Source organism: Pyrus communis, chromosome 10, assembly GCF_963583255.1.
Source record: "Pyrus communis chromosome 10, drPyrComm1.1, whole genome shotgun sequence".
NCBI classification, from domain to species: Eukaryota; Viridiplantae; Streptophyta; class Magnoliopsida; order Rosales; family Rosaceae; genus Pyrus; species Pyrus communis.
The window spans coordinates 13,599,670-13,626,054 of record NC_084812.1 but is presented as its reverse complement, the minus strand read 5'-3'; the positions used below and the strand labels follow the sequence as shown (position 1 = coordinate 13,626,054).

At 38.8% G+C, this 26,385-nt stretch overlaps 3 protein-coding genes across 9 annotated transcripts; 2 read left to right on the top strand and 1 right to left on the bottom strand.

Annotated features, from left to right (window-relative positions):
- Positions 1-15,005: 15,005 nt before the first annotated feature.
- On the bottom strand, positions 15,006-17,373 carry LOC137748394 (uncharacterized). 2 transcript variants are annotated; one of them, XM_068488541.1, is made up of 4 exons: positions 17,159-17,373; positions 16,259-16,880; positions 15,230-16,109; positions 15,006-15,123 (listed from the first exon to the last, which is right to left on the bottom strand). In XM_068488541.1, exons 2-3 carry the CDS (start codon positions 16,863-16,865, stop codon positions 15,235-15,237), a joined length of 1,482 nt encoding a protein of 493 aa, XP_068344642.1. In that variant the 5' UTR covers positions 16,866-16,880; positions 17,159-17,373; the 3' UTR covers positions 15,006-15,123; positions 15,230-15,234. The 2 variants fall into 2 exon arrangements, with proteins under 2 accessions (XP_068344642.1, XP_068344641.1); XM_068488540.1 differs by having other exon boundaries at positions 15,006-16,109; positions 17,159-17,372.
- A 2,695-nt stretch (positions 17,374-20,068) lies between these two features.
- Positions 20,069-23,061, top strand: LOC137748167 (syntaxin-81-like). 6 transcript variants are annotated; one of them, XM_068488266.1, is made up of 9 exons: positions 20,069-20,176; positions 20,363-20,536; positions 20,664-20,794; positions 20,884-20,967; positions 21,058-21,162; positions 21,714-21,857; positions 22,156-22,398; positions 22,508-22,639; positions 22,782-23,061. In XM_068488266.1, the coding sequence occupies exons 3-9, from the start codon at positions 20,717-20,719 to the stop codon at positions 22,923-22,925; spliced, it is 930 nt and encodes a 309-aa protein (XP_068344367.1). In that variant the 5' UTR covers positions 20,069-20,176; positions 20,363-20,536; positions 20,664-20,716; the 3' UTR covers positions 22,926-23,061. The 6 variants fall into 6 exon arrangements, with proteins under 6 accessions (XP_068344367.1, XP_068344369.1, XP_068344371.1 ...); XM_068488268.1 differs by lacking the exon at positions 20,363-20,536; XM_068488270.1 differs by having other exon boundaries at positions 20,363-20,794; positions 20,897-20,967.
- Positions 23,062-23,803: 742 nt separating this feature from the next.
- LOC137747498 (protein FATTY ACID EXPORT 1, chloroplastic-like) lies at positions 23,804-26,024 on the top strand. The gene is made up of 2 exons (XM_068487620.1): positions 23,804-23,963; positions 25,260-26,024. The coding sequence occupies exon 2, from the start codon at positions 25,270-25,272 to the stop codon at positions 25,903-25,905; it is 636 nt and encodes a 211-aa protein (XP_068343721.1). The 5' UTR covers positions 23,804-23,963; positions 25,260-25,269; the 3' UTR covers positions 25,906-26,024.
- The last annotated feature ends 361 nt before the right edge of the window (positions 26,025-26,385 follow it).

Genomic DNA, 26,385 nt, shown 5'->3' with positions numbered 1-26,385 from the left:
TTGGATGGTCCCTCCATCCGGCATTGTAAGTGTTCGAGTATGGGTTGTTTTGATTTTGTCCTTGGAAACCAATTGCATTGGCAGATTCCCACCCACCATTCTCGATTAGTTGAGGGCACTTGTCGGATGGATGCCCTTGAATTGAGCACACGCCACAAACTTGGTGTTCTTGTGCTTTTGGACCAATCACAACCTGAGAAACAAGAGAATTAAGATTAGCAAGTTGTGATTGAATTTCAGAAATAGCACTCACCTCATTTATACTTTGTTGCCTTGGGGCTTCCCTTTGGCCCACTCCTTCATATTGTTGAGCGTTGAGCGCTCGGTTGGCTATGAGAATCTTGGCATCCCTTGGTGTTTTGTCCACCAATGCTCCTCCCGCTGATGCATCAAGCATTTGACGTTCGATAGGAAGGAGGCCCTCATAGAAATATTGAAGGAGAAGTTCCTCCTTCATTTGATGTTGAGGACATGAAGCTACAAGGCCCTTGAAGCGCTCATAATAAGCCGGGAATGTCTCACCATGATTCTGTTGAATACCACTAATTTTCTTCCGTAGGAGAATCACTCTCGAAGTAGGGAAGAATTTCTCCAAGAAAGCACGCTTCATACTCTCCCACGAAGTCACAGTTCCCGGGGCTAGTTCGTAGAGCCAATCTTTGGCCTTGTCCATAAGTGAAAATGGAAAGGCCTTCATCTTCAATATACTCCCATCCACATTGACGGGGGTCATGCTCGAACAAACCACCTCGAACTCCTTCAAGTGTTTGTTGGGGTCTTCCATAGACAAGCCATGGAACTTCGGAATATGGTGTAACAAACTGGATTTGAGTTCAAATTCCTCAGTCTTCCCCTCTGCAGCCGTGGGGTATTGGATACAAAGAGGCAATGCATTATCCAAACCCGAGGCCGAAAGCTCCTTGATGGTTCTATTATCTGCTGCCATGGCTTGTTCTTCTTCAAAAATCTGATCCGTGGGCTTTTCTTCTACACCTACTTCGTCTTCTTCAAGCCCAGGTTGTGGTGGAGGTTGTGGTGGAGGTTGTGGTGGCTCTTGTTGACTCCTCGTTCTCCTCAAAGTGCGTTCAAAATCACCGTCAAAGTCGGAGATGTTCTCTATAATAGGCCGAGAGCGACGAGTCATACACAGTACCTAAAAAACAAGGAAACAAACAAACTAAGAATCTGAAATAAGAATGCACGAAAAACTAAAAAACAAGGCGCCAAAATTTGATGCGAGATTTACTTGACACTCAAATTAAACCCTCGTTTGACAATTGTAGTAGAATGGATAAGTGAGGGATCGTTCTAGACCGGGGATTAGGAGGGCTTGCTAAAACCTTCTAAATTGACTTAAAAACATAAAAACTAAATTAAAATACTCTTAACAAGACTACTATGACTCAGAATGGCTTTGAAAAACTCAAATTGTCTAAAACAATCAAATTGACTCAAATAGAAGCTAGAACTTGATTTAGACGAATTTGCAATTGTTTATGACTCCAAAAAGCTTAAAGATACAAAAATAAAACAATTACGAATGATTAAGACTTAACAAAATAGGGGGGGGGAAATTGTGGTTGGACGATATTAAATTAAAAAGACAAAATATAATTAAAGGCAAAATGTAAATATGAATGTGATAAAAATATGGATGATGGAATAGCCAAGGGGTTCTTCTCCACACATGTTACACTTGCAAACAAAATTGATTCTCAGTTGGTCTTTCGATAAGTTGTGAAACTCAATGCTCCAAGTTAATTAGATCCGCTTAGATTAACTTTCAGATTTCCCTAAATTCGTTGGATTGAATGGAATACGCATTACAACCAAATTATTCTTAATCAAAGTCCCTAACTATGGAATACGCATGATAGAGACATTCAACAAAGATCATTAAGTTCAACGGAAATCATAAACATCGACGAGGCATTCGTTACTATAGAATACGCATGAAACTTATGCCAAGAATTCGTTTAACGCGATTGTTTATAAGCAACCTCCACTACTTGTGAATGTAAGTTCATAGCGATTAGGTGAAATTCACTTATATTCTAGCGTCATATTTATGCATGAAAATTAAGCTTGCAATCTCAATGAACATACATAAATAAGTTATCAATCAAACAGTTAAACGAATTGAATCCACAACTTATGAAATTCCAACCAAACGTAATCAATTCAAATTGCAAATATAAACATAGTTTCGAATCACCCCCTAGCTAAAGGGGGTTTAGTTCCTCATAACTTTGAAATCAAAGAAACACCTAAACATTCCAACAACTCAAACTTGAATTGTATGAACGTTTAGGCACTCTTCTCTTCCATTCTCATACGTACAAAACAAAGAGAATTAAATTTAAACTTTGAAATCAAAGAAACACCTAAACATTCCAACAACTCAAACTTGAATTGTATGAACGTTTAGGCACTCTTTTCTTCCTCGTTGTTGTAGCACAAGGTCTAAGGTGAGCTTTGGGGATTATGTGAAGTGTTTTGGAGGGATGGGAAGTGGTTGGATAGTGGCTGCAATGAAGGAGAAAAACTGCACAGAAAATGGAAGTGTTTGTAACTGAAAATGTGTATGGAAGAGTGAATGAATTTTGAGGAGTGTTGGATGCTTATTTATAGGTGAAATGGGGGAACAAAAGAGGGAATATTGCAGCTAGGAGGGGATGAATGATTATGGGTGCATGTGTTTGGAATAATGAAGGGGGAATGTATGTAATAAAACAACTAGGAAAAGTTATGGAAAGCTGGAAATGGGAGTGGGAACTCACGGCATTGTTGGGTTGTTTATGGGAGAATAAATGTATGATAATGGCTAAATAATTAAAGGGAATGAATGGGAGTGACACTAGGTTGGTTATGCATGTGAATGCAAGGAGGAAAGCTGAAAATGCAAGGGAAGCTCACGGCACAATGTTGTTTTGCTTCTTGAAATGCATGTGAATGCATTTGAGTGTAATATGAAAAGAATGACTAATTAATGTATGTAGGGTTGATATGCATGTGAATTAGGTTGGAAAGAGGTGGAAGTGGAATGTTATGCAATGATAATGTCTTGTAAAGATGCTAATAAATAATGCATGTAGGGTTAGCTAGGTTGGCTTTGTTTGGGTGCATGTATGTTAATGGTGGTTTTGCATGTGAATTGATGGATTGTTTTTGATGGAATGGATGGTTCTTTGCATGGCTATAAGGGATAGAATAAGAGAGAATGGGCTAGGCCCTTTGTTTTATGTCCAAAGTGAAAATAAGGCCTTCAAATTCGTCCAAACTTTGGCTCCATGGATAAGCTATCCAATCCATGCCCAAAAATGCTCCAAATGGCCTCAAAATGCACTTTCTTGCTCCCTAAGCCCTTAGAACCTGAAAACACACAAAAGAAGCATAAAGAACTAAAATAACTAAAGAAACATAACGTAAATGTACGAGAACAAGCCATTTAAGTCGCATGAATATGCTCCTATCAATCGGCCCCATCAACGGCAGATTTTTGAAGCGCTACTACCCCTAAAGCAAACGCACCATGCTCCTGGCCCGCAAGAGCATAAACTGTGTACGGCAAAATCATCAAAAAAAAAACCATCACTCATTTGAACTATGTCATGACTTGATCCCTCCTCAACCAAGGGTACGTAGGCAACTTGAAACTTCAAAACTTCAAGTACAGTCACATCATCAAAATAAAAAAATAAAAAAATAAAAAAATAAAAAAATAAAAAAATAAAAAAATAAAAAAATAAAAAAAAAAGAAAGGGAAATAACACATCTTGGTGATATATATGTTTTATCTGTATTTAGCACAATACACTGAATAAAATAAAGCATGTTCATTGATCTCCGAGAAATTACAAGTGCGTACAAAAAAAAAAAAAAAAAAAAAAAAAAAAAAAGATGAAGCTTTCACAAAGGATGTTCACGTGAAGCCCCAGTACTTGGCAAAACTCTAGGAGCGGGAGGCATCAGAGCGGGAGGCATCGAAGCAGGAGGCATCGAAGATAGATCATTCGAGGCCTCAATACTTGGTGGAACGCTGGATGACCCAGGAAAAATGTGCCTCTGGAGATAAGCCGCAAGCCTTTGACGGTCACTTTTGAATCCGACCTTCAGATTCTTGCAGCTCATCAAGCTTCCTCTTCATGCCCGTCGAATAGTTATTTGCAAGCACGTGCAAACTTCTATTCTCGTGCTTAAGCTGTTTGATCTCATGCTTGAGATTTTCCACCTCTGCCATCAACGATTCAACTTGACGGGAGCGAGCAAGTAGGCGTTGGCCCATGTTGGACACAGAGCCCGCACACTGAACGCTGAGAGCTAGGGACTCTTGAACGGCTAACTCATCGGACCGTCCTGAAAGCAGCCTACTATCTTTAGGAGTGAGGAGGTTCCTAGCTACTATCGTAGCTGTTGTTGCATCCGTCATCATGGAGTCTTCACCTGTAAGAGGGCCATTAGAAGATAAAAAAGAGGGGCACCATACCTTACCCTGACGCGGCGCACTGCTGAGACTCAAATCTAAGCAAATGTTAGATGGGTTGGCCATTTTTCAAAGGTGTTAAAAGAAAAGGGTCGGATGGAGAAAAATCTCAAGGGGCTGTTAAAACAAAATACACCGGAGATGATTTTCAGGAATGAGCAACCTTCAAGATGTGCATTTTGGAGGTAATCGATACCTCTATAAAGAGGAGAAGCGACACGACCACCGATTCAAAAATGGAAGAGACACCACTCTTCAAAATCTCAAAAGCCAGATAAAAGGCGTAAGTTAGGCGACGCTTTCTCGGCTTTTCAGAAAACGCGTTCAACTTTGTCAAAAGATCTCTGACAAAGCCGCATCCGCACTACTGTTTGCCATTCAGAAATCAAAGAGGCGCTTGCTCAAAAATCGAAGAAGCATTTGTTCAGAAATCGAAGAGACGCTTGCTCAAAAATCGAAGAAGCGTTTGTTCAGAAATCAAAGAGGTAACACCCTCAGAACCTCAAAAGCTGGGCCGCTTATTCAAGGATCGAAGAGTCATCACTCTCTAAATTTCAAAAGCTGGGCTCTTCCAGATTTGTCATCACCCTTCATATGCAACCCCAGCTTTGCAGAAATCACGGGCAATTTTGTCAAAGATTTCTGACAAAGTTGAGAACGCGTGAATCTTACTGTTCAATTACCCAACAATTGTCGACAATGGTAAAGGAACAGTACCACCACTTGCTATTGGGAAATCCCTATATATGTCAACCTTCATCTTTTATGGCAAGGCAGACCTGCAAAAAAAAAATGCCCAACTCTTCCTCACCTCTGAGGGCGCACTCCCAGCAAAGCCTCTCGAAATACTCAATTTTTTCTTCTTCCCCAAAGAAGATACCAGATGCCTGGAGTACAGATGAGGCAGGAGGAAACGGTAAATCGAAGCATGTGGAGACAAGCACAACAAATATATGTGCTGATTCATTCGCTGCTTCTTCAAAAGCAAAAGTATCTCATATCATCAAGGGCGAAAGCAAAGGTATCTCATATCATGCTTTTTCCCTGTCTTTTCCTTTGCCCTTGTTCTCACCTGCCAAGACAAGGACAGAGAAAGTAATATGTCGGAACCTCCACTCAAACTTGCGCTGCCAGCAAGAAGTGAGGGTCCATTCAAATGCAAGGTTTGCATTCAACTCCTGCATCAGAGGACAAATAATACAAGAGAAGATGCTAAACCTGCATAAGGAAATACCACTTATGCAAATGGAGCAAGTAAGGCAAGTGAAAATGATACATCGAAGCATGTGGAGACAAGCACAACAAATATATGTGCTGATTCATTCGCTGCTTCTTTGAAAGCAAAGGTATCTCATATCATGCTTTTTCCCTGTCTTTTCCTTTGTCCTTGTTATTACTCGCATGGCAAAGTGAAAGAGAGCAATCAGCCGGCACTTGGAGTCAGTCTTCCGATCTGGAACCGACTACCTGGAATCTATTCCCTGGTTGCTTACCTAGCGTTGTTCTCGAGTAGTCATCTTCAACGGTTGATACACTTCCAGAGAAGGGACCACATCTGCTTGGAGAACAGCTAAGACGAGTGACAATGAAACATCAATCTTGTGGATAGTCAGCAAACGCAACAACTGCATATGCTGAGTTATCCTCTAACCCTCTTCAATACGAATTGGAAAGATTGAACAAAGAAACAGGTCATCACCTCCACCTCGTGCTTGCCTGCCATGTGTCTGAATCCTGAAACCGCTCATGGTCCTATTTTCACTCAAGATTAAGCCTCGATGGCCCTTGAAGAAATCACAAGCCCGATTCAAAATCAAGTGTTCTTCACTCTTGAATCAAATTCAACTCCAGATAAAAGGAGTAAGTTCAGACCTTCGGGGGAGACCAAAAGAATCCTCCAACCCAGTTCAAGACTAAGCTTGTGAAAAATCAACGATTGGAGGAAACCAGAAAATCTTCCAGTCGAACTCAAGATCAAGCCTCGATGGCCCTTGAAGAAATTTCCAGCCCAGTTCAAGACTAAGCCTGTGGAAAATCAACGATTGGAGGAAACCAGAAAATCTTCCAGTCGAACTCAAGATCAAGCCTCAATGGCCCTTGAAGAAATTTCCAGCCCAATTCAAGATCAAGCCTCGACGGCCCTTGGGTTGACATCTACATTAAGGGACTTCAAAACGCATCTTCTACACGTGACAAGCACATGTCTACGACACGCCTTGAAGTGGGGGCATTTGTAGACATCGAAATTTCAGTAAAACAAATGTTCACCAACGCATTAAAGTTTTGACATGTCAGGGCATACATGGCATACGCCACGTGTCGTACAAATTGTACACATGGCATGTGACTCAACAAAATAGGAAGAAATACCCTTGGATGATTAAACAAGTTTTTTCTTCTCAATTTGGGCAATGACAAGGTAAGCACATTTCAATCCATTGAGGATCAAAACAAGTTTTTCTTCTCATGTTGGGCAATGACAAGGCAAGCACACTTCAATCCATTACGGATCAAAGCAAGTTTTTCTCATTTGGGCAATGACAAAGCATACACATTTCAAGTTTAAAATGGTGTTAAGTGGGAAATTAGGCCATAAGTTAGACCACTTCAAGTTTAAAATGGTATTAAGTGGGAAATTAGGCCATAAGTTACACCACTTCAATTTCAATATTGCATTAAGTGGGAAAATTAGGCAATGGTGCTTGGAAAGGAAAAAAATATTTTGTGGTGGTGATTCATTCTCAAAGCCTATAAATAGGCTTCTCCATCAAGGTATCAAGCATGAAGGAATTCACAAATACATTTCTCTACTCCAAAATTAGAAGAGAATTCCCCAAATCCTTGAAGCTTTGAAACTCCAAAGCTTCCAACCATCCAAATTCCCAAGAATTCCGAAGGATCAAGAAAGCTCTCTTCGTTCTTCGTTAAATCCTCTTTCAAGATCAAGCCCCGACGGCCCTTGAAGAAAGTGTTCATCCGTTCATCCTAAGCATAAGCCCCCAACGGCCCTTTGGATCAACAACCTCAACAAATCCACACATCCAATCGTTCTTCAAGATTAAGCCCAAAAGCCCTTGAAGATCCGCTCATCCATCAACCTTCAAGATCAAGCCCAAAAGCCCTTGAAGAAATCCACACAACCATTATTCAAGATCAAGCCCCGATGGCCCTTGAAGAAAGTGTTCATCGTTCATCCTAAGATCAAGCCCCAACGGCCCCTTGGATCAACAGCACAAACAAATCCACACATCCAATCGTTCTTCAAGACTAAGCCCAAAAGCCCTTGAAGATCTGCTCATCCATCAACCTTCAAGATCAAGCCTAAAAACCCTTGAAGAAATCCATACACCCATTCTTCAAGATCAAGCCCAACGCCCCTTGAAGATCCGTTCATCAACTGTTCATCCTTAGATCAAGCCCCGACAGCCCTTTGGATCAACAACTCATCCACAAACCTACACCCTACGAAGATAGAATCAGAGGACCAAATTTGAGAGAAATCGTAACCCCAAAATCATAAACACAAAAATATTATTTTGTACACGTTATTCTGTTTTCTTGTTTCAAGGAATCTTTCGTGTTCACACGCCCCTCCCTCGAGAAATCCTGGCTTCGCCATTGCTCGGTGGTGGCGTTGCAAGCGCAAGGCAAGCTGGATGCAACCTCTAGTGCTTCCATGGCAGAGAAGAAGACAAAGACATTGGGAACTAGCCTAGAATCCTTCCTCGACCTCTAGCGCCACCTCTCCTTCAGATCGCCACTGACCTCGCCCACGGCCTCGATTGTCACATCCCGACCCGGGACGTATCACTTCCTGGGCCCGTTCCACCACCGTAACACGATATTGTCCGCTTTGGGCCCCGACCACGCCCTCACAGTTTTGTTTCTGGGAACTCACACGAGAACTTCCCGATGGGTCACCCATCCTGGAAATGTTCTCATGCGCTGCCCGCTTAACTTCGGAGTTCCCATGGAACCCAAAGCCAGTGAGCTCCCAAAAGGCCTCGTGCTAGGTAGGGATGGGAATATACATATAAGAATCACACCCCTGGGTGATGTGGGATGTCACAATGATTACATCTACCACTACTCCGGCCTCAACTCCACCTTAGCCCATAACCACATCAAGAGCTCCAGAATCTTCATCTGCACCAAAATATGCCATTTCGGCATGGCAAAACTCTGCGGCGTACCCAAATCTGGAAGGTGGAGTCTAGTCATTCTCCCCGCTTAGATCCACTTTGGGGTGTACTCCACTTAGATCCAGTATTCCAAACTTGGCCGTGTTTAAGGAGAACAAGGAAGGAGGGGACATAGGAGGGAGTGAGGTGAGAACGAAGGGGAACGATTCTGGGGAGAAAGGAAAAGAAAGTTTTTTTTTTTTTAAATTAATTTTAATTGTTAAATAAAATTTTAATTTTAATTTTTAATTAATTTTAATTATTAAATAAATAATAATTAAGTAATTAAGTAATTTTTTTTTGGTTTTAGTTGGCAAAGGAGTAGACCCCACTCTTGCCACGTCATCATTTAATAGTCAAATTGACAGAAAATTTAACGGAGGTCTGACATTGCAACAAAATCATAAGTTGAGGTATAACATTACAATGTTTAAAACATGAGACATAAGATTATGATTCGACCTATAGTTGAGGTAATTTTGTGTAATTTATCCAAAAAATAGCAATAGGTGCAACATTTTCATCTTCAATTATGTTTTGTTGTGCAAGTTTATTGTCTTTTTACATGCATACACAATAACGTTCGAAAACTTATGTGAAAATTCATCGTTGAACATGTTTTTTGAAAGTAATTGATGGACAGTGATATTGAGACCGAAAAATTAACAAACTAATCGTCAGAAAATTTAATCGATCCCGCAAGAAAAAGTTAATTGAAAAACATGATAAGACTAAGTGGCAATCATATAATTATTCTGAATTGTAGTAGTATTTATATAATTATTTTGGTTAATTTTTCCATTTGTACCAAAACTAGGCTTTAGCTTTTCTTAGAATTATATTTAAACTAAAAGATCCCCAAGAATTATATTTAGTTATTGACATGTAACACGACGGTAAGAAAAAAATTAACCATTTATAAAAGTTTAGGGGTGACAATTAGCCAAAATAAAAAATCTAAGGAACAAACAGACAATGAGGTACAAGTTCTCGGAATCAGCTAAGTGTTAAAATAAAAAAAATTTAAATAAAAAAAAAATAGTACTATTCACAATCATTTTTACTTCTAACACATCCTTGTTAATTTTTATTTATTGATTTTTCCAATTCATTCAATTCAACAACTGAAAATTGAAAGGGTGTGTGAAAGGTAAAAATGGGTGTGTGGATGGCACCACCCAAAAAACAAATGAGACTATTACATTTACGGAATTGTTATTGGCACTCCAAAAATCTCATTCTACACTCCAAACTTTCTATATTTGGAAAGAAAAATACACTTGTGAGGAGTGTAGAATGAGATTTTTGGAGTGCCAATAACACTTCCTTTGCATTTAAAGGCTTAAATTTCCTTCTCTGCAAGGAAGCATCTTTGTTTGAAGGATTCTGTTAGGCTTGTCCTTTTCCACAAAATTGGGGATGGTAGGAGAACCTAATTTTGGTCTAATAATTCGCTTCTGTTAGGTCCTCTTGTTGTCAATTGGGGTTGCAATCATTGCGTATTCCGAGCAGCCTAAAATTGCTTTGGTTAGTAATATTTTGAATGGTTCTAATTGGTGCTAGCCTCACAATTCTTCTCCATTGAAATTTAAATTTCTATGTAATATTGTTCAAATCCTAGCTTTGCTGATATGATTCAATGGACTCCTTCGTCGTCTAGCATCAACTCTGCGGTTTCTGCTTGGGATAGGTTTCGGCAATCTAAGTCTAATGTAGGTTGGTCTAAACTTGTATGGTATAATCAAAATATTTCAAAGATGAATTTCATTCTTTAGTTGGCCGTTAAATGCAAACTTCCTACCATGAATAGGATTTTGACTTTTGTTTTGTCAGCCCAGTCACTTGCTCCCTCTGCTCTAGTGTTACGGAGCCTCGTTGTCACTTACTCTAGTATTTGGTCTTTGGTGTTGTTCAAGTGTGGTGTCCTTCGGCTAAGGTTTCCTTGGCCTTTTTTTGTTGTGCCTTGTTGCTACCGTGTATTATGTATGGGGACCAAAGCAACCATAGATTTAAGAATTCGTGTCAACCCGCTGCGATGGTTCTCAACTTAATTAAGTCCACTATAAGACTTCGGTTGAGTTCCTTGTAAATCGCCATGTCCGTTACTAATGAGTCTGTTTTACAAGAATGGAATATGCTTATAAATAGTGTTTGTTGCTGCTTTGGTGCAGTGTTGTTGCCAGCTACTTTTTATTTCTTCGGTGACTACAACTCTTTGCTGCTTGTTTGTAAAGTCTTTTTTTGTCAATATATTTTATTTATAAAAAAGGCTTAGATTTGTTATTAATGATGAACTTGACGAAGCTTGATTTTTTTACCCTTGACATCACTGGAAAGAACCACCTTACATGAGTCGTAGATGACAATACCCATCATGAGGCATGCAATTTTGGGACACCATTAAAGAAATCGGTTGCAACTCCCCACCACCCCAACTTCACTATCTTGAACTTCAACGAGAGTGGTGACTCCCCACCCGATTGCTTTTGAACGAAATCGGCTGGAATGAGGCATCCGTTTTGTGGCATCGAGCATTTCTAAAGGAGAATGCTATTGACAAAGATGCCGAGGTCGTGGGTGGCCGGGGAGGGGTGGGGTTGAATGATGAGATCATCGAATGGTTGCAACTGCACGGTGGCTAGAAGTTTCTGACACTAAAGGAAATCATGCAGTCACAGTACACGTCATGGGGTCACCTAGCAGGCTATGATAACAAAACCAAAAGACTGTAACAAATTACTAAAGCTGAAGAAATGTAGAGAGAGAAAGATGAACACTCAGAGAGGAAAGTAGAATTCGATCTTGTATTATTTTCTCAGTGAATACAAATGAAGTACAATCAGTCATTTTATGTCCCAAATGAGTCGTACACTACAAGCTAGAGTATTAACTAGCTTTTAACAAACTCTAACAGCTCTAACAAACTTATGCTGACATGGCATTGCTGATGTGTCACTCCAACATCCCCTTTCAATCTCAACTGGGATTTCCAAGTTTGAGATTGTAATAATGTCTGATGAGTGCAGGGTTGTGAAGTCCTTTGGTTAAAATATCAGCAGTTTGTTCATCAGTAAGAATGTATATCACTTCCAAGTCTCATTTCTAAACTTTTTCACGGACAAAATGATAATCTGTATCTAAGTGCTTGATTCTTGAGTGAAACACAGGATTAGCACTTAAAGCTATAGCAGACATGTTATCACAATGTATAGTTGGATGAGTGAATAGACCAAAACCTAAACCTTTTAATATATTTCTCACCCAAGCAACATCAGCTGCACTGTGTGCCAAAGCTTTATACTTAGCCTCAGTAGAACTTCCAGAGACTGAATTCTACTTTTTAGACTGCCAAGAAATTGGATTGTTTCCTAAGAACACAACATACCCTGTGACTAATCTCCTAGTGTTGAGATTCCCAGCCTAATTCGAGTCTGAAAAGGCATTAAGATTGAGCACTGTATCCGCAAAGTATAGAATTCCATATTGAAGTGTGCCCCGAAGATATCTTAGTATCCTTTTTACAAATGAAAAATGTGACTTTGTTGGTAAAGACATAAATTGGCATACTGAATTGTCTACATAAGCAATATCTGGCCTTGTGAAGGTCAAATACTGCTATGAACCAACCAAACTCCTATATAATGTTGGATCTATCAAAACCGTGCCTTCTGCATCAAGTAATTGTTGATGTGGTTTACATGGGGTTGTTGCAGGTTTGTAGGAATCTATACCTGCTTTGTGAATCAAATCTTTAATGTATTTTGACTGATTCACAAATATATCTCCATTAGCTCTATAATGAACCTGCACCCCTAAGAAATACATGAGTTTCCCCATATCTTTGAGCTCAAACATAGAAGACAATTCTTGAATAACCTGTTGAACTTTTGAAGAGTTTGATCCTGTAAGTATGATGTCATCTACATAAAGTAGTAGAATTATCATATATGTGCCATCTGTCTTAACAAACTTGTATCAAAGGGTGATGCAACAAATTGTAAAGTTGTCAAGTAGCTAGTGAACTTGGAATTCCATGCCCTTGGAGCCTGCTTCAAACCATACAAGGATTTGATTAACTTACATACATATGTAGGATGAGATGCATCAACAAAACCTTGGTTTGACACACATTGCCATTCCCAAATGACTGAAGCTGATTCTGAGTACTTCTATAATAGCAATTAGGAGCCGTGTGACCTCTTCTAGAACATATTTGGCATTCTGGTGGCACTGATGACATGTAATTTGTATTGCCCTGCCAACCATTTCCTTGTCTTGAACCATTTCCAGAAAATATCCAGTTGAGCCATTTGAACCATTCCCACCAAAGCTATTCTGAGAACCTCTACCACTGGAACCATTACCATTGTCATGACTAACACTCCCTGTCTTATCACCAAAATTAAGAAAGGACCTGAAATTGTTGTTATTTCCAAAAAACCTCATGTTGTTGTAATTGTTGTAGTTATTTCTTTGTTGTGGATGAAATGATTTTCCCCCATTACCAGCATAACCAGATCCTCTATTAAAGTTCACTTCACCCTGAGCTTTCTGAGTATTAGAGCTATCTCCTTGTTCATAACCTTGATAGCCTCCCTGATATCTTTGTGAATTGGAAGGCTCACCTTGAACACAAATAGCTGACATTGTATTTGACAGACTTGTAATCTTGGAATCAATGTATGCTTCAACACCAAGAAGCTATGCTCGAAAATCTTTCAAAGAAATTGATGTATCTCTTGCCAGCAATATTGTTTTGATGACTTCAAATTCTATTGGTAAACCCACAACACCACAATCATAAAATCATTATTTGTTATCTTTTCACCAGCTGAGACTAACTGATTTCTAATCCCTTTCAATCTTAGTAAGAAATTGTCCACATAATCATTCCCTTTATGTGCAGTATGAAACTCTGTCTTCAATTGATTCACTCTTCATCATCGAAACAGATGCAAACCTTTCTTGAAGACATTCCCATTCTTCTTGTGATGTCTTACAAGGCCTCACCAAAAAGTGTTGCAATTAGTAAGCTCAATAAAGCTAAGTCCTTCTTGACAATAGTGATGCAAAACTTTGGTGGACATTGATTCTCCATTAAAGAACTCAAACAAATCATATCCTCTGAGAACCGATTGGAATTGACAACTCCACTTGACAAAATTATCATCTTGAAGTTTCACAGTTATCATTCCTAGCAGACCTTCAATCTTGACATTATTTGACCCAATATTGAACCAAAAAATTGCAACTAATCAATCTTCACAGTAAACAATCTCAGAGAAACAAGCAATCTCCAATTCACAATTTTCACAGACTGCACAACAACAATCTTTATATTAACCAATCTACAATTCACAATCTTCACAATAAACACTCTTCAAGAAACTTGCAATTCACTTCTCAATTGAAATTCACACTTCTATTCTTCAAGAAAATCTCACTTCTTATGGCATCAGCCTTTAATCAACATGCTTCTACAATTCTTTCTTCATGAAAATCTCGTTTCTTTTAACACAAACTTCATCAAAATTCAACACAATTCTAAGGACTGACATTGAAACTTCATCAAAATTCAACACAATTCTAAGGACTGACATTGATCTTAATATCTTTCAACAACTGAACAATAATAGCTTCGGCCTCAAAAAACACTCAAAAGTGGAAAGATTTTCACTGTGACAAGTAAACAAACACTTGCTATGCATAAAGCTCCAAGAACATAACCAGAGCAAGCACCAATCTTGAATCGTAACCCAGTCTTGAATTGAGAAACCCAGATGAAGAAACTCCGATCAGAGTTCCCCAAGAAATCTCCAGTTCTTTAATCTTCAGTGGAAGAAATGGCATCGAGGATCGTCCGGGCGATTGATACCATGATAACAAAACCAGAAAACTGTAACAGATTACTAAAGCTAAAGAAATGTACAGAGAGAAGGATGAACACTCAGAGAGGAAAGTAGAACTTGATCTTGTATTATTTTCTCAATGAATACAAATGAAGTACAATCCATCCTTTTATATCCCAAATGAGTCGTACACTACAAGCTACAGTATTAACTAACTTTTAACAACCTCTAACAGCTCTAACAAACTTATGCTGACAAGGCCTTGCTGATGTGTCACTCCAATAGGCTCACCCTGGCATACGCTCTGTGTTGGACCACCACCGCTTCCGACGACGACAGGACAGAGAAAGTAAAAAGATTGAGGTTTTAAAGAGAGTAAAAAGATTTGGAGATTGGGGGATCGAGAAAGAGAGTTTTTTTTTTCTCTTGTAAGCCGTTTTTGCCATGTTAGCAGTTAACAGACAAATTGACGGGCAAGGAGACAAAGGTTTGAAACCGCAAGAAATTCGAAGTCAATTCAATACAATACAATCCATCCTTTCATGCTGTTTACACTACTCTGAAATTTTGCTTACTAACCAGATCAAATACAAACAACCGTGCAAAACACCTGAGCTCAAAGAAAAAATTTATAATGAGAAAATCACACATTTCTGGATTCATCTCATCGAAACTAATCAGCTTCTTGATCACTAATCAGCGTCAGATTTAACTACCTTCTTCATGGGATGTTAACAAGCTTTGGCCGTCTAGTTTCTGGATTCACCTCTACTCGAAGACCAAGTTGAGCAATTTCTGGTGTATCAACAGCCCCTTGAAGCTCCAATTCAGCCACTACCCTTTCGTTTTCTTCGTTGCCTTCGAATAAGTTCCTCACGCACCAAATGCCCCACTCCCTTAAGTACGGATTGTCATCATCAAGGCCACACTGTTGCAGGAGCAGAAGAATCCCATCCTTTTGTCTAATCTCATCTTGTACAAGCTTCCTTTTATATGTGCAATTGCCAATGACTGCCACTATATCTCTCCGAAATCCTTTATAAGGGCAGGGCTTTAAGGAAGAAGGCTTTGGTCCCTCTTGGTCCTCACCTTGCTTGATAGCTTTCCTCATTACTGATGTTGGCTCAAGATCACGAAGCAAACATAAAAGTAATTCTATGAGGCCATGGGATAGCAAAACATCAACAGCATCCCCCAGGTCCTCGTTAGAGCCTCGTACGGACTTCTGAGCACATACATCTCTCAGGATTGTGAGTGAGTATCCTAGAACATCTATCATAATAGAACCTGTTGGAAGTCCAGACTTGCCTCTTGCGGCATAATTAAGAATCCCAACAGATTTCTTAAATATCCCAAAGACACACAGTACAAAATCACTAGGTACAGTAATCTCTTGAAGCCGCTCATTCAAGATGTCAGATATGTTTCTCAAGAAAAATGCTTGCTCAGTTGAGAAAACGTCTTCTCTAAATTCAGTGTCTTCACCATTCTCAGTAGCACCAACAAATCCTAAATTTGAGAAAAGTGACTGGAAGTAAGGTCCTTCTAAGCAGGTTCTTGAAAGAATCAACTTGTACCAATCTTCTCCGAAACCAACTGTAAGACACCCGAAAGGTTAAAACAAGGCACAGATTAGGGTTCGTTTCATTAATATTAGGTTTCAGCAAAGGAACTCAACTGAAGCTAAGGCGGATGGTATAAGTGAAATATTGGTGAGATAAAAAAAAATGAATATGCAAAGTTACCTGCAACAGTAGTCTTTACAATCTCTTTCACGATAGTTATCCCACGATCACCACAAAGTTGGGCAAACAGTTCAGGGCTTCCATCACAACAAGCATAGATAACCATGCACAAGGGATCACAAGTTTCCCGGCTCTGAACTCTTGCTATAGCGACAAATTCTTTCGGAAAAAGTTGCTGCCAAATGGCACACTGATGCCGTTGTCCAGCCAATGAAACATTAGCGAGAACTTGCAACCCCATCCGAATGATCCCAGTATCTGGCTCCGAAGAAAGACTTGCAGAGTTCAAAACATTCAATATGATTGCCACTCCATTTCTTTCAATAAATAAGTCCTGATTTGCAATCTCTCCCGCACAAAGATTTCTTAGGAGCTTTAAACATAATGTGAGAAGATGGCAACCAGAAGGGTAAGGGAGAGATTGTATGAGCAGGATGACAGAGGGAAGAATATCCTTAGACGCAAGGCCTGCACGACCATCCGCAGTTCTACAAACTTGTATTAAATTTTCCAACGAATTTACGAGGGTAGATGAGTTTCCCTCACTTAAAAATGTCCGGAGAACATCTTCAGGTACAGAGCACTCTTGCAGTGCTGTATTATCCATTACTGATCAAATCAACTGATATCAAAACCAAAAAATGCAGAAATTTCAATAGCTAAATTGGGGATAAACAACTGTGGTAAAAAAACAAAAACTATATCTCAATCATTTCTTATTTAACATGAAATCAAACAAAAACCATATATGCTGAATTGAACGACAGTAAGTAGTACTTCATCCCACCTAGAATCCAAATCCACCAATTCAATGCCAAAAAAAAAAAAAAAAAAAAAAACCCAATTCACAAATTTTTTGAACAAGAAAAAACAGCAAATTCAGGGTAAAAGTAAATTTACCTGGCAAGGTCGATCAAAACCCCAACTGGTAATCGATGGTAGGGAAAGGGACAAACCCAATTGAATGTTTTGTTCTTTGTCCGAGACCCAATTGAAATTTTCCTCGGCTGCGAAGCCGAAATAGTGATACTGAAAGGGGAAGACGGTTAAATGGTGAAAAGATGGTCTAATTTGGATAAAAATTCATGTCCGCTCAAAAGACTGGGTTAAAACTTAACGGAGCCTCAAAGAGTCATTGGGCTGGCCAAGCTAGGCCTTATACCAGCCGTTTCCTGGGCTGGTAGCAGCTGCTGCAGTCACTTTCCAGGTTCAACGCCCAGGTTTGAAAGAGTCCAACATTTGAATTTCCAAATACCAGCGGCCGTTATTTAGCCGTTATATACACACGAGGTCTTTAAGAAAGAGATTTTTTTATTTTTTTATTTTTTTTATTTATAAAAATAGTGATTAGTTGTGGGTCACATATACTTGGGGTGCAACTCGAGCAGGTTGGGTGGGTTGGAAAGTCAACCCATCTTAACCCAGCTTTTACAATTCGAGCTCGGGTTCGGGTTGGGTTTTATTTGGATTCATTTGGACTCGGGTTGGGTTTTATTCATAAGCCTGGCTCGACTGCTGTCTACAACAACTGCTCAAAATCGTTTTTGGGTCTACTCTCTAGTGTGAGAGGATAAACTAATTGCTCTTCAGTGCGAAAGGGTAAACCAATTTCCCGACACGCATATGGGTCTGTTTTCCATTGTGAAAGGGTAAACCAATTCCCTGACACTTATATGGGTCTGCTCTCCAGTACGAGAGGATAAACTAATTGCTCTCCAATGCGAGAGGGTAATCTAATTCCCTGACACCCATATGGGTCTGTTATCCAATGTAAGATGATAAACTAATTGTTCTCCAGTGTGAGAGGGTAAACTAATTGCTCTCCAGTGCGAGAGGGTAAACTAATTCCCTGACACCCATCTAGGTAAGCTCTTCAATACGAGAAAGCCACATGGCTCAAATAATCGAATGCTTGAAGATCGAGTAGGAAGCAAAATGGTCAGGGGGCAGCAGCCACTTTTTGCGCTCAACAATTCGCTCATCCAACACTTCATCTTTAGCAGCTCTAATCTTGGCAGTTCTATCCCTGACTACTCCATTTATGGTAGTTGAGAAATCAAACTTAAGCAGTTTCCTCATTTTCGACAAGCAGCCTAAACCGTAACCCATGCCATGCTATTTCCTCAGCCCATGCCAAGCTAATCCTTGGCTTCAATCAAGCCGAGCAGCACAAGCAATGGCACATGCCACACCACCTCATTGGTCTATGCCAAGCTGACTCCTGGCCCCTGCCAGCCAACATGCCGCACCACCCAGACTACTGCATTGCGACAACACTATCCAAGAAGAAGACAAGAAAAATTAAATTTTTTACATCGGTATGGCGCGAAGACAAAGCAAGCAACGAAAGACGATCTTTTGCATGGGCAAGATGTAGAAGATTGCTAAAGGAGGGGGAACAAATATCCTCTAAGCTTTCTCTCTCTTGTATGATAGAATAAATCGCTCTCCAAAATTGATTTAACAACCCACTTAAGGTGCACTTAAATAGACTTTGAGAGGAATTTATTTCCCTTTTCTAGAAGGATCTAATTTCATATTAAAGAGGGAATCTACATCAAAATAGGAAGTAGTCCTAAGTTTCCTAGAGCAAGATCTCTACACCTGCTGCCTTTTCCTACGAGCAACCCAGCAGGTGTGGGGGCATTTGTGGAGCCAAAAATAATCAAGAGGCGACACGTGGATTTTTGGGTAAGAGGACAAAATTACCCTTAAGGCACACCAATTTTCCTACGCGCGAGCAGCGGGCAAGCATCCCTCAATCAAGCCAAAAGTGCCCAAAATAGGTAACAAATTCAAAATTCTTTCATCCATCCTCATCTTATATTCCCTACAAGGTATTTACTCCATAACCTTCAAAACATTCCATATAAATTGAGTTAATTGGCCAATTAATGGATTTATTAGGTTCATGTATTTTTCTTCATCTCCCCCTCCCACAAATCGAGCATGGCCTAAATCGAATTCAAACTAAACTGATCAATATTAGGCCTAATTGGATTATTAATTTCCGTGATGATAGGGTAGTTGGAATGTAGCCTCATAAGTAAAAAAATTAGGATTTAAGCCCCAGTGGTAAAGATTTAGGCCCAAAATTGAAAATTCGGTGAACTCTTCGTTAATTATTAGCGCGTGAGTCACATATATTATTTTTTTAGCAGGTGCATCTTACATGTGAAGCTAACTTTATCTCTTTAGTCTTACGTGTGAGTTTCATATGCTAACAATTAACGAAAATTTGACAAAATATTCAATTTTAAACCGAAATCTTAACGGACTTTCACTACACGGGGTTAAATTCTAATTTTTAAGCACATAATTATCTTCTAACTACTTTACCATCACAAGAACTATTAATCCAATTAAGCCTTAATATTATTTTGCTGAGTTATCGGTTTTAGAAGCAAGGCGACCTTGGCGATGCCCACCTATGTTTGTATTTATAAGTAAAAAACTTCTAATCAATTGTATTATTCCTTCACTTGCAAAAGCACAAATTATTTCCCAAAAAAAAAAAAAAAAAAAAAATTTAAAAATTATAAAATAAGAAAGGAAAAAAAAAAAAACTAATGAAAATGGTTTTAAAACTTTGAGTTTTAACGATAAGGATAAAATAAAATATAAAGTGAATAGTACCAAGATTGAGTTTTTAGTGTAAAAATATAATTTTTCGTTAAAGTAAAACAGTACTGGAAGATTTTCGTTAAAATTTCAAAAAAAAAAAAAAAAAAAAGACAAGGAAGGATAGAATTGTAATTCTGGTAATAAAGAAAGAGTACTTTGGGATCCAAGTAGAACCATCTTCTCAAAATTCTCAGCTTTGATCTGTGAGGGGTAAGGCTGCTACACCAACTCCAGATCCTCCACAGTTCTCTCAACTCATCTCTCAGCTCTCTCTCTCTCTCTCTCACTCTTCAGGTAACTGCCGTTGGATTTCCCCTTTTTTCATGATTTCTGGAATTATTTGGGTATCAAACCATGGAAATATTATTGAATTATTGTAATTATTGCAAATTTCTGGTGATTTGGTTCCTGGTATTTATAGATTGGCAGCTTTGATTTCAATTTCTGGGATTCTTAGAATTGTTGTTATGAATGTGATAGGATAATTCTTATCAATTGGTAAATTAGAGTAAAGGAAAGGAATTTGACGAGGAAAGATAAACGATCACTTGGAGAGGGAGGAGATCAACCTACAGGGTTTATACCTGAGTAGTTGTGTAGGCACAATGGCAGCAGCGACGACTTCACAGAAACTACAATTTCAGTTCAATTAGGGTTTCTCCATTCCCAAACTCTAGCATTTCTCCAAATTCTTTGGATTTCCCATTGAAATTAAGTTATTAATTGTTCTAATTTCTTATATTTTCGTATTTTGGTTGAAATTTTCTTTCTATCCCTGAAGAAGAAGAAACTGGGAATTGGTGAAATTAAGGGTTAGGGTTTGGATTGTAAAGAATGTCCAAAGTCAGGGATAGGATGGAAGATTTCAAAGATGCTGTGCGCCAATCTGCTATCTCAATGGGTTACAACGAGGTTCGTAGATTAATTCCATTTATCTCTCCAATGTTTACAAATGTATGATTTTTCTTGTGAATTAAAGACTTTCATCTGAAACTTTACAGTCCAAATTGGCAGCGATTATGGCGAAATTCATCATCCATGCACCCCGGCAGCGGTCGCCTTTCACCAGAGCTGCCCTCAAGACGGTATTTGCGCATTTGCCACTCTGCTTCTTCTTTTCCAAAATCTTTTATCTGATTGTGTTTTAGATCATTTCCTTTGATTAATTGGGTTAGCTCGAAAGCATTGGAGCTCTAGAACAGTTTATGTTGAAACATCGAAAGGATTATGTGGATCTGCATCGCACCACTGAACAGGAGAGGGATAGCATTGAGCATGAAGTAAGTTATCAGTTGGCAAATCTTTGCTTATTGTTTTTTTTTTTTTAAACTAAGTTATGTCGCTGTGGAAGATTTCAGGCTCCCACAGCTCTATTGGCTAGTCTTTGGATGAAGGAACTCTAAAAATCTCATCTTACTAATTATTATTGTTGTTTGTGCTGACAAAATGATTTATTAGACAACTCTTCAGAATTGTCCCTTTTGTTTAGATGCAAAAGTGTTAAATTATGCATTCCTACTTTACAAAGTTACTGAGCAGTTGATGTTACCAAACTCTGATTTCATATATGCTATTCAATTTGATGTTTAATGCGGGTATTTGTAATTGTATATGTAAGAATGAGTTGTAGATTCTGTAACGTTGAGCTTGTTTCAATGTGCATGCGTAAATCCAACGTATTCAGTATTTGCTTGATATCTGTATAAGAACAATGTCTTGTAAATTGCTTGTGATCTACATTTTTTTTTGTACTTTTCTGCTTCTTGTGTCTTGAATGAAGCTATATGGTTTTGCAGTGTGCTTACTTTTTTCAATTTGTCATGATATGCAGGTTAGTGCTTTTATTAAAGCATGCCAAGAACAAATTGATGTTCTAAAAAATAGCATTAATGATGACGAGGCAAACTCAAAGGGCTGGCTTGGCATTAGGACTGACTACTCTAACGCTGATACTATAGCACACAAACATGGTGTGGTATGATTCTTTACCAGTTTATACCAAGGATACCTAGTGATATTATATTTTTATGCCCCAATAAGCCTTTGCACTCTCAAAGGAGAAACCATGTCCTCCCTGGTCGTGTTTGATATGGGAAGTTGTGTAACTTTTAGTAGTTCTTTCTTGAGCTAAATTATATTACCAGATTATTGGGTGATTGTTAATGTTCAATTGAGTTAATTAAGATTCCATATTCCTCAGTGTAGACATATTTGCAAGGAATGAATGGCATGTTTGCTTATTTAATTATCCAATGCATATTCTGAAACTGCAGGTTTTGATTTTGAGCGAGAGACTCCATTCAGTCACGTCACGGTTTGATCAGCTAAGGGCCATACGCTTCCAAGATTCCATTAACAAAGCAACACCAAGAAGAAAACCTAAGCGGATTAAGACTTCAGCATCCACAGATACCTCAAACTCTAACAATTTGGAGCTCAGGGAACCTAATGAATTTCAACCCGAGCCTCTAACAGTGCAACAACAACTCTTGGATGATGAAACACGTGCCCTTCAGGTATTCTAATACTTAGCCGTCTGTCTATTCTTTAGACTTGGCTATTCCATTATTTAGAAACCCTCTATTGCATAAAGTTGCTTAGTGCTGCTCTTGGTACGCAATACAGGTAGAGCTGACTAGCCTTCTAGATGCGGTTCAGGAAACTGAAACTAAGATGGTGGAAATGTCTGCGCTGAATCACCTTATGTCCACACATGTTTTGCAACAAGCCCACCAAATAGAGCAACTATACGATCAGGTGGGTGGATATAAGATATATGTTGGTCCATGGTTGTCGGTTGTTGTTTTGTCCCACTGTTTGCTTTGAATTGTCAGTATTCTTTTATAAACGGATAAATAAATGTTCCAATAGCTGCTGATAATTATCTTCTGTTGAACAGGCAGTTGAAGCAACAAAGAACGTAGAGCTCGGCAACAAAGAGATCTCCAAAGCAATCGAGCGGAATAGCAGCAGCAGGACCTTTCTTTTGCTTTTCCTATTTGTACTTACGTTTTCGATTCTCTTTCTTGATTGGTATAGTTAAACATCGTATACATTATTTTCGTTAAACTTTCACACAGGAAATCGGGAAGAACTGAAAAGTTGAGTTGAGTGATGTTTACTTGTTCCTCTTAATCCCTTCCCAGTTTAATGATATGATAGTAAATCTTCCTCTTCCAGATTTTGGGTCGCACAGGGGCTTCTGTTTTGTCTTTGTTTATATGTGCTTTCCTCGAATATATACGTATTTGTGACTGATATATCGGAATTGTGTCTCCTGTATTTTGTACGCGTTTGTGACTCATGCTTAATATATTGTAAGAGAAGCAAATGGCATTTAATGTTGAATGCTCTTAACTAATCGAATTACAAGTTTTAACCAATCAAACTATAAGACTATAATTTTTGACATGCTAATAATAATACTCTAGAAAACACTATATTGGAAAAGAAAAATGGATGCGATTTCCACATAACTTTAGAACTCTGTTTATTTCTGGCTTTTTGGGATGAATACATCAAAGACACATAGAAATGGGTGTATGAAAAGAGAACGAGTGTGTGAAAGTCATTTTTCTATTGAAAATGATAAAAAAAAAATTAGTGTTTTAAAAAACTCGTCCCAAGGCATATCTAGGTGGCTTTGAAGGCGGGGTAGGAAGAAAATCACCTTCATTTTATGAGAATCGGCGAAAAACTCGCCTAGACTCGATGGGGTGCGACTTGGGCAACCAAAGCGTGCCTCAGAGCGTTCGATTGGGCAGCCAATGCACGCCTCAGGGCATTTGGTTGAGTGGCCAGGGCGGGCTTTGCCTTTACAACAACAACAACAACAAAAACAATGAAGGGTATTTTTGTAATTAGGAAGACAAAGAAACAAATTTTGGTGTCCAAATATAACTATTTTCTCCAGTAGCAGCATCGGCCCTCGCTCACAGGCCCATTCCATCTGTCGTTGTTTATTCAAGTTGGCAGCAATTCCAGATCCTTCGCAGTTCCCTGACTCATCTCTCAGCTCTCTCTCTCCCCCTCACTCTCAGGTAGCTGCTGTTGTATTCCGTTTGCTGCTGCCGATCTGCAGGTACAGCTTCAATTTCCATATAAATTTGACATTTTTCATGCTTTAGAATTTGGGGATTAAGCCATGGATTTTGATGTGCAAATTACTAGTGATTCGGTGCGTGGGATTTAGAGATCGGGAGGTTTAATTTCATTTCTGGGATTATTATAATTGTTGTTACGATTGAATCCTTTCTGTTAGAGGCTACGATAAATTATTCGTAATCCAGTGGCTTTTTGAGAGAACTTTTTGAAAGAATTTCTTCTTTTGTGATTCAAATCCTAGTCAGTTTAATACAAGTAGATTTCTATTTGATATAAGCTAGGTTTCATGCCCTTTCAGAGGTTTTTGCTCGACATTAAAATACACGCAGACGAGCCACTCAGGACTATCTTCACTTGTAAGTGAGAGGTTTTAGGTTCAATTCTCTCTAAAGGAGAATTTAAACCACATTATTGCTAGCCTATTGTGAGGTTTAGCTTACTCCTCCACCGTTTTGGTGTAGATAATATATTTTGTTCAAAAAATAAAAAAAAATCCATGCAGATGTGGTCGTAACCATATTGGTTGGAGTAGATGTGCTCCCCCCTCCCTAAACACCCGAGTTCGAATCCCTCTACCCACAGTTTAAATGATTTAAGGTAGAATGTCACTTGTACAAAAAAAAAAAAAAATCCATTGGAGGATAGTATGAGTAACGATGACCGCTTCGGTTTTTCTTTTAACTCGCTTTAAAAGGGAAAGGGGTTAGGATTATTGATAGGGGACTGTTAAAGGGCAGAGAATCAACTAGACGAACACTAGCACAACTAGAGAAGGAGAGTAAGATAAAGAGCCAAGTTCTGTTCATAAATTCATTCAAATACATCCCCTCAACCTCCAAAATTCTAGCATTTTAAAAGGTCTAGCCAACTGTTTAATTAAATGCTAACACAACTTCCTTGTCCTCTAAAACTTCATAAATGATAATCAAGTCCCAACCCAAATACATAATTAAAGCACAACTTACAAAAATACAAATTACTAAAATAAAAATTAGCCACTTAATTATGAGAGCTCAATGAATTTCTCTTTCATGCACTACATCAATTATAGCTTTCAGTTTGATTATTCTGGTGGTTAAATGAATGTAATTTAACTCTTTCATACATGATGCATCCTCACATATGAGATTCATATCCATTAGATAAAACTAATTTCATAAATTTAGATGCAGCCACAGAAAAAAATAACAGTTCTGGATGAAATCCTTGTGATTTCTTTAAATATTTGATTAATTATGCAGGAGACTTCATTAACTTTAATTTTGTATTACAGATCAAACAACATGAGCACAATGGCAGCAGTGACGACTTCGCAGCTTTCATGCTTCTCTGCCATGAATCGTCAGCTCCACCTCTCAAGACGTTCACTCCTTTGCCCAACCACTGCTCGTCCCAGGTCTTTGTCGCTTATTGTCATGAGCATTGAAGGGGGTTCCAAGGCCAAGAATAGTTTGAGTTACACAAGCGATGCACCAAAAGCAAAGTCGGATCCCATTTTAGATGACGAACATGTCGCTCAACCAAAAAGAGCGGCCAAGATTCATGATTTCTGTTTCGGGATTCCATTTGGGGGGATTGTTCTAGGTGGTGGACTTATTGGATTTATCTTTTCCAGAAATCCTGCCACGTTGAGCACTGGCGTCCTGTTTGGTGGGGCTTTGCTAGCCCTTAGCACCATTAGCTTGAAGATATGGAGGCAGGGAAAGTCCAGTTTACCGTTCATTCTAGGACAAGCAGCTTTGGCGGTAGCCCTCCTGTGGAAGAACTTACAGACGTACGCTATGACGAAGAAATTATTTCCAACAGGCTTTTATGCTGCCATTAGTACTGCAATGTTATGCTTCTATTCATATGTCGTCCTCTCTGGAGGAAACCCACCACCGAAGAAGTTGAAGCCATCTGCAAGCACGGCGTCGTGATAGAAACTACCCGGAAGGCCTAATTAGGTATTAAGGTTATAAACTTTGTATGACGGACTTTTGTATTGTCTATACGAATTAGAGGTTTTTTCTGATGAATAAGAGTGTCAAATTTCAAACACTGTTTATGTTGAGGCTGATAAAATAGCATGGCAGAGGCTTGAAATGTTAAATCTGCTTCCAGAATTAATTTTGTAGTGAATGGATGGGTTTGGTCATTTTGAATAATAGAAGGCAAAAGAGTGGCTGCTGGGATTTAAGACCCCAAAAGAGTCTTTGGTGTTGCTTGTTAGGAGTTTTTGTTCCTATTGACTTTTTTAAATTTTGTTGGCAATGTAGTACTGGTTTTTAGCAAAATAACGATATTCGTTATGTTAAAATTAAAAAAAAAAAAAAAAAAAAAAAATCGCCTAGACTCCAATTTAAACCCTTGCCTAGGCGCCTAGGCACTAAGCACCTACTCGATTATCACTTAACATC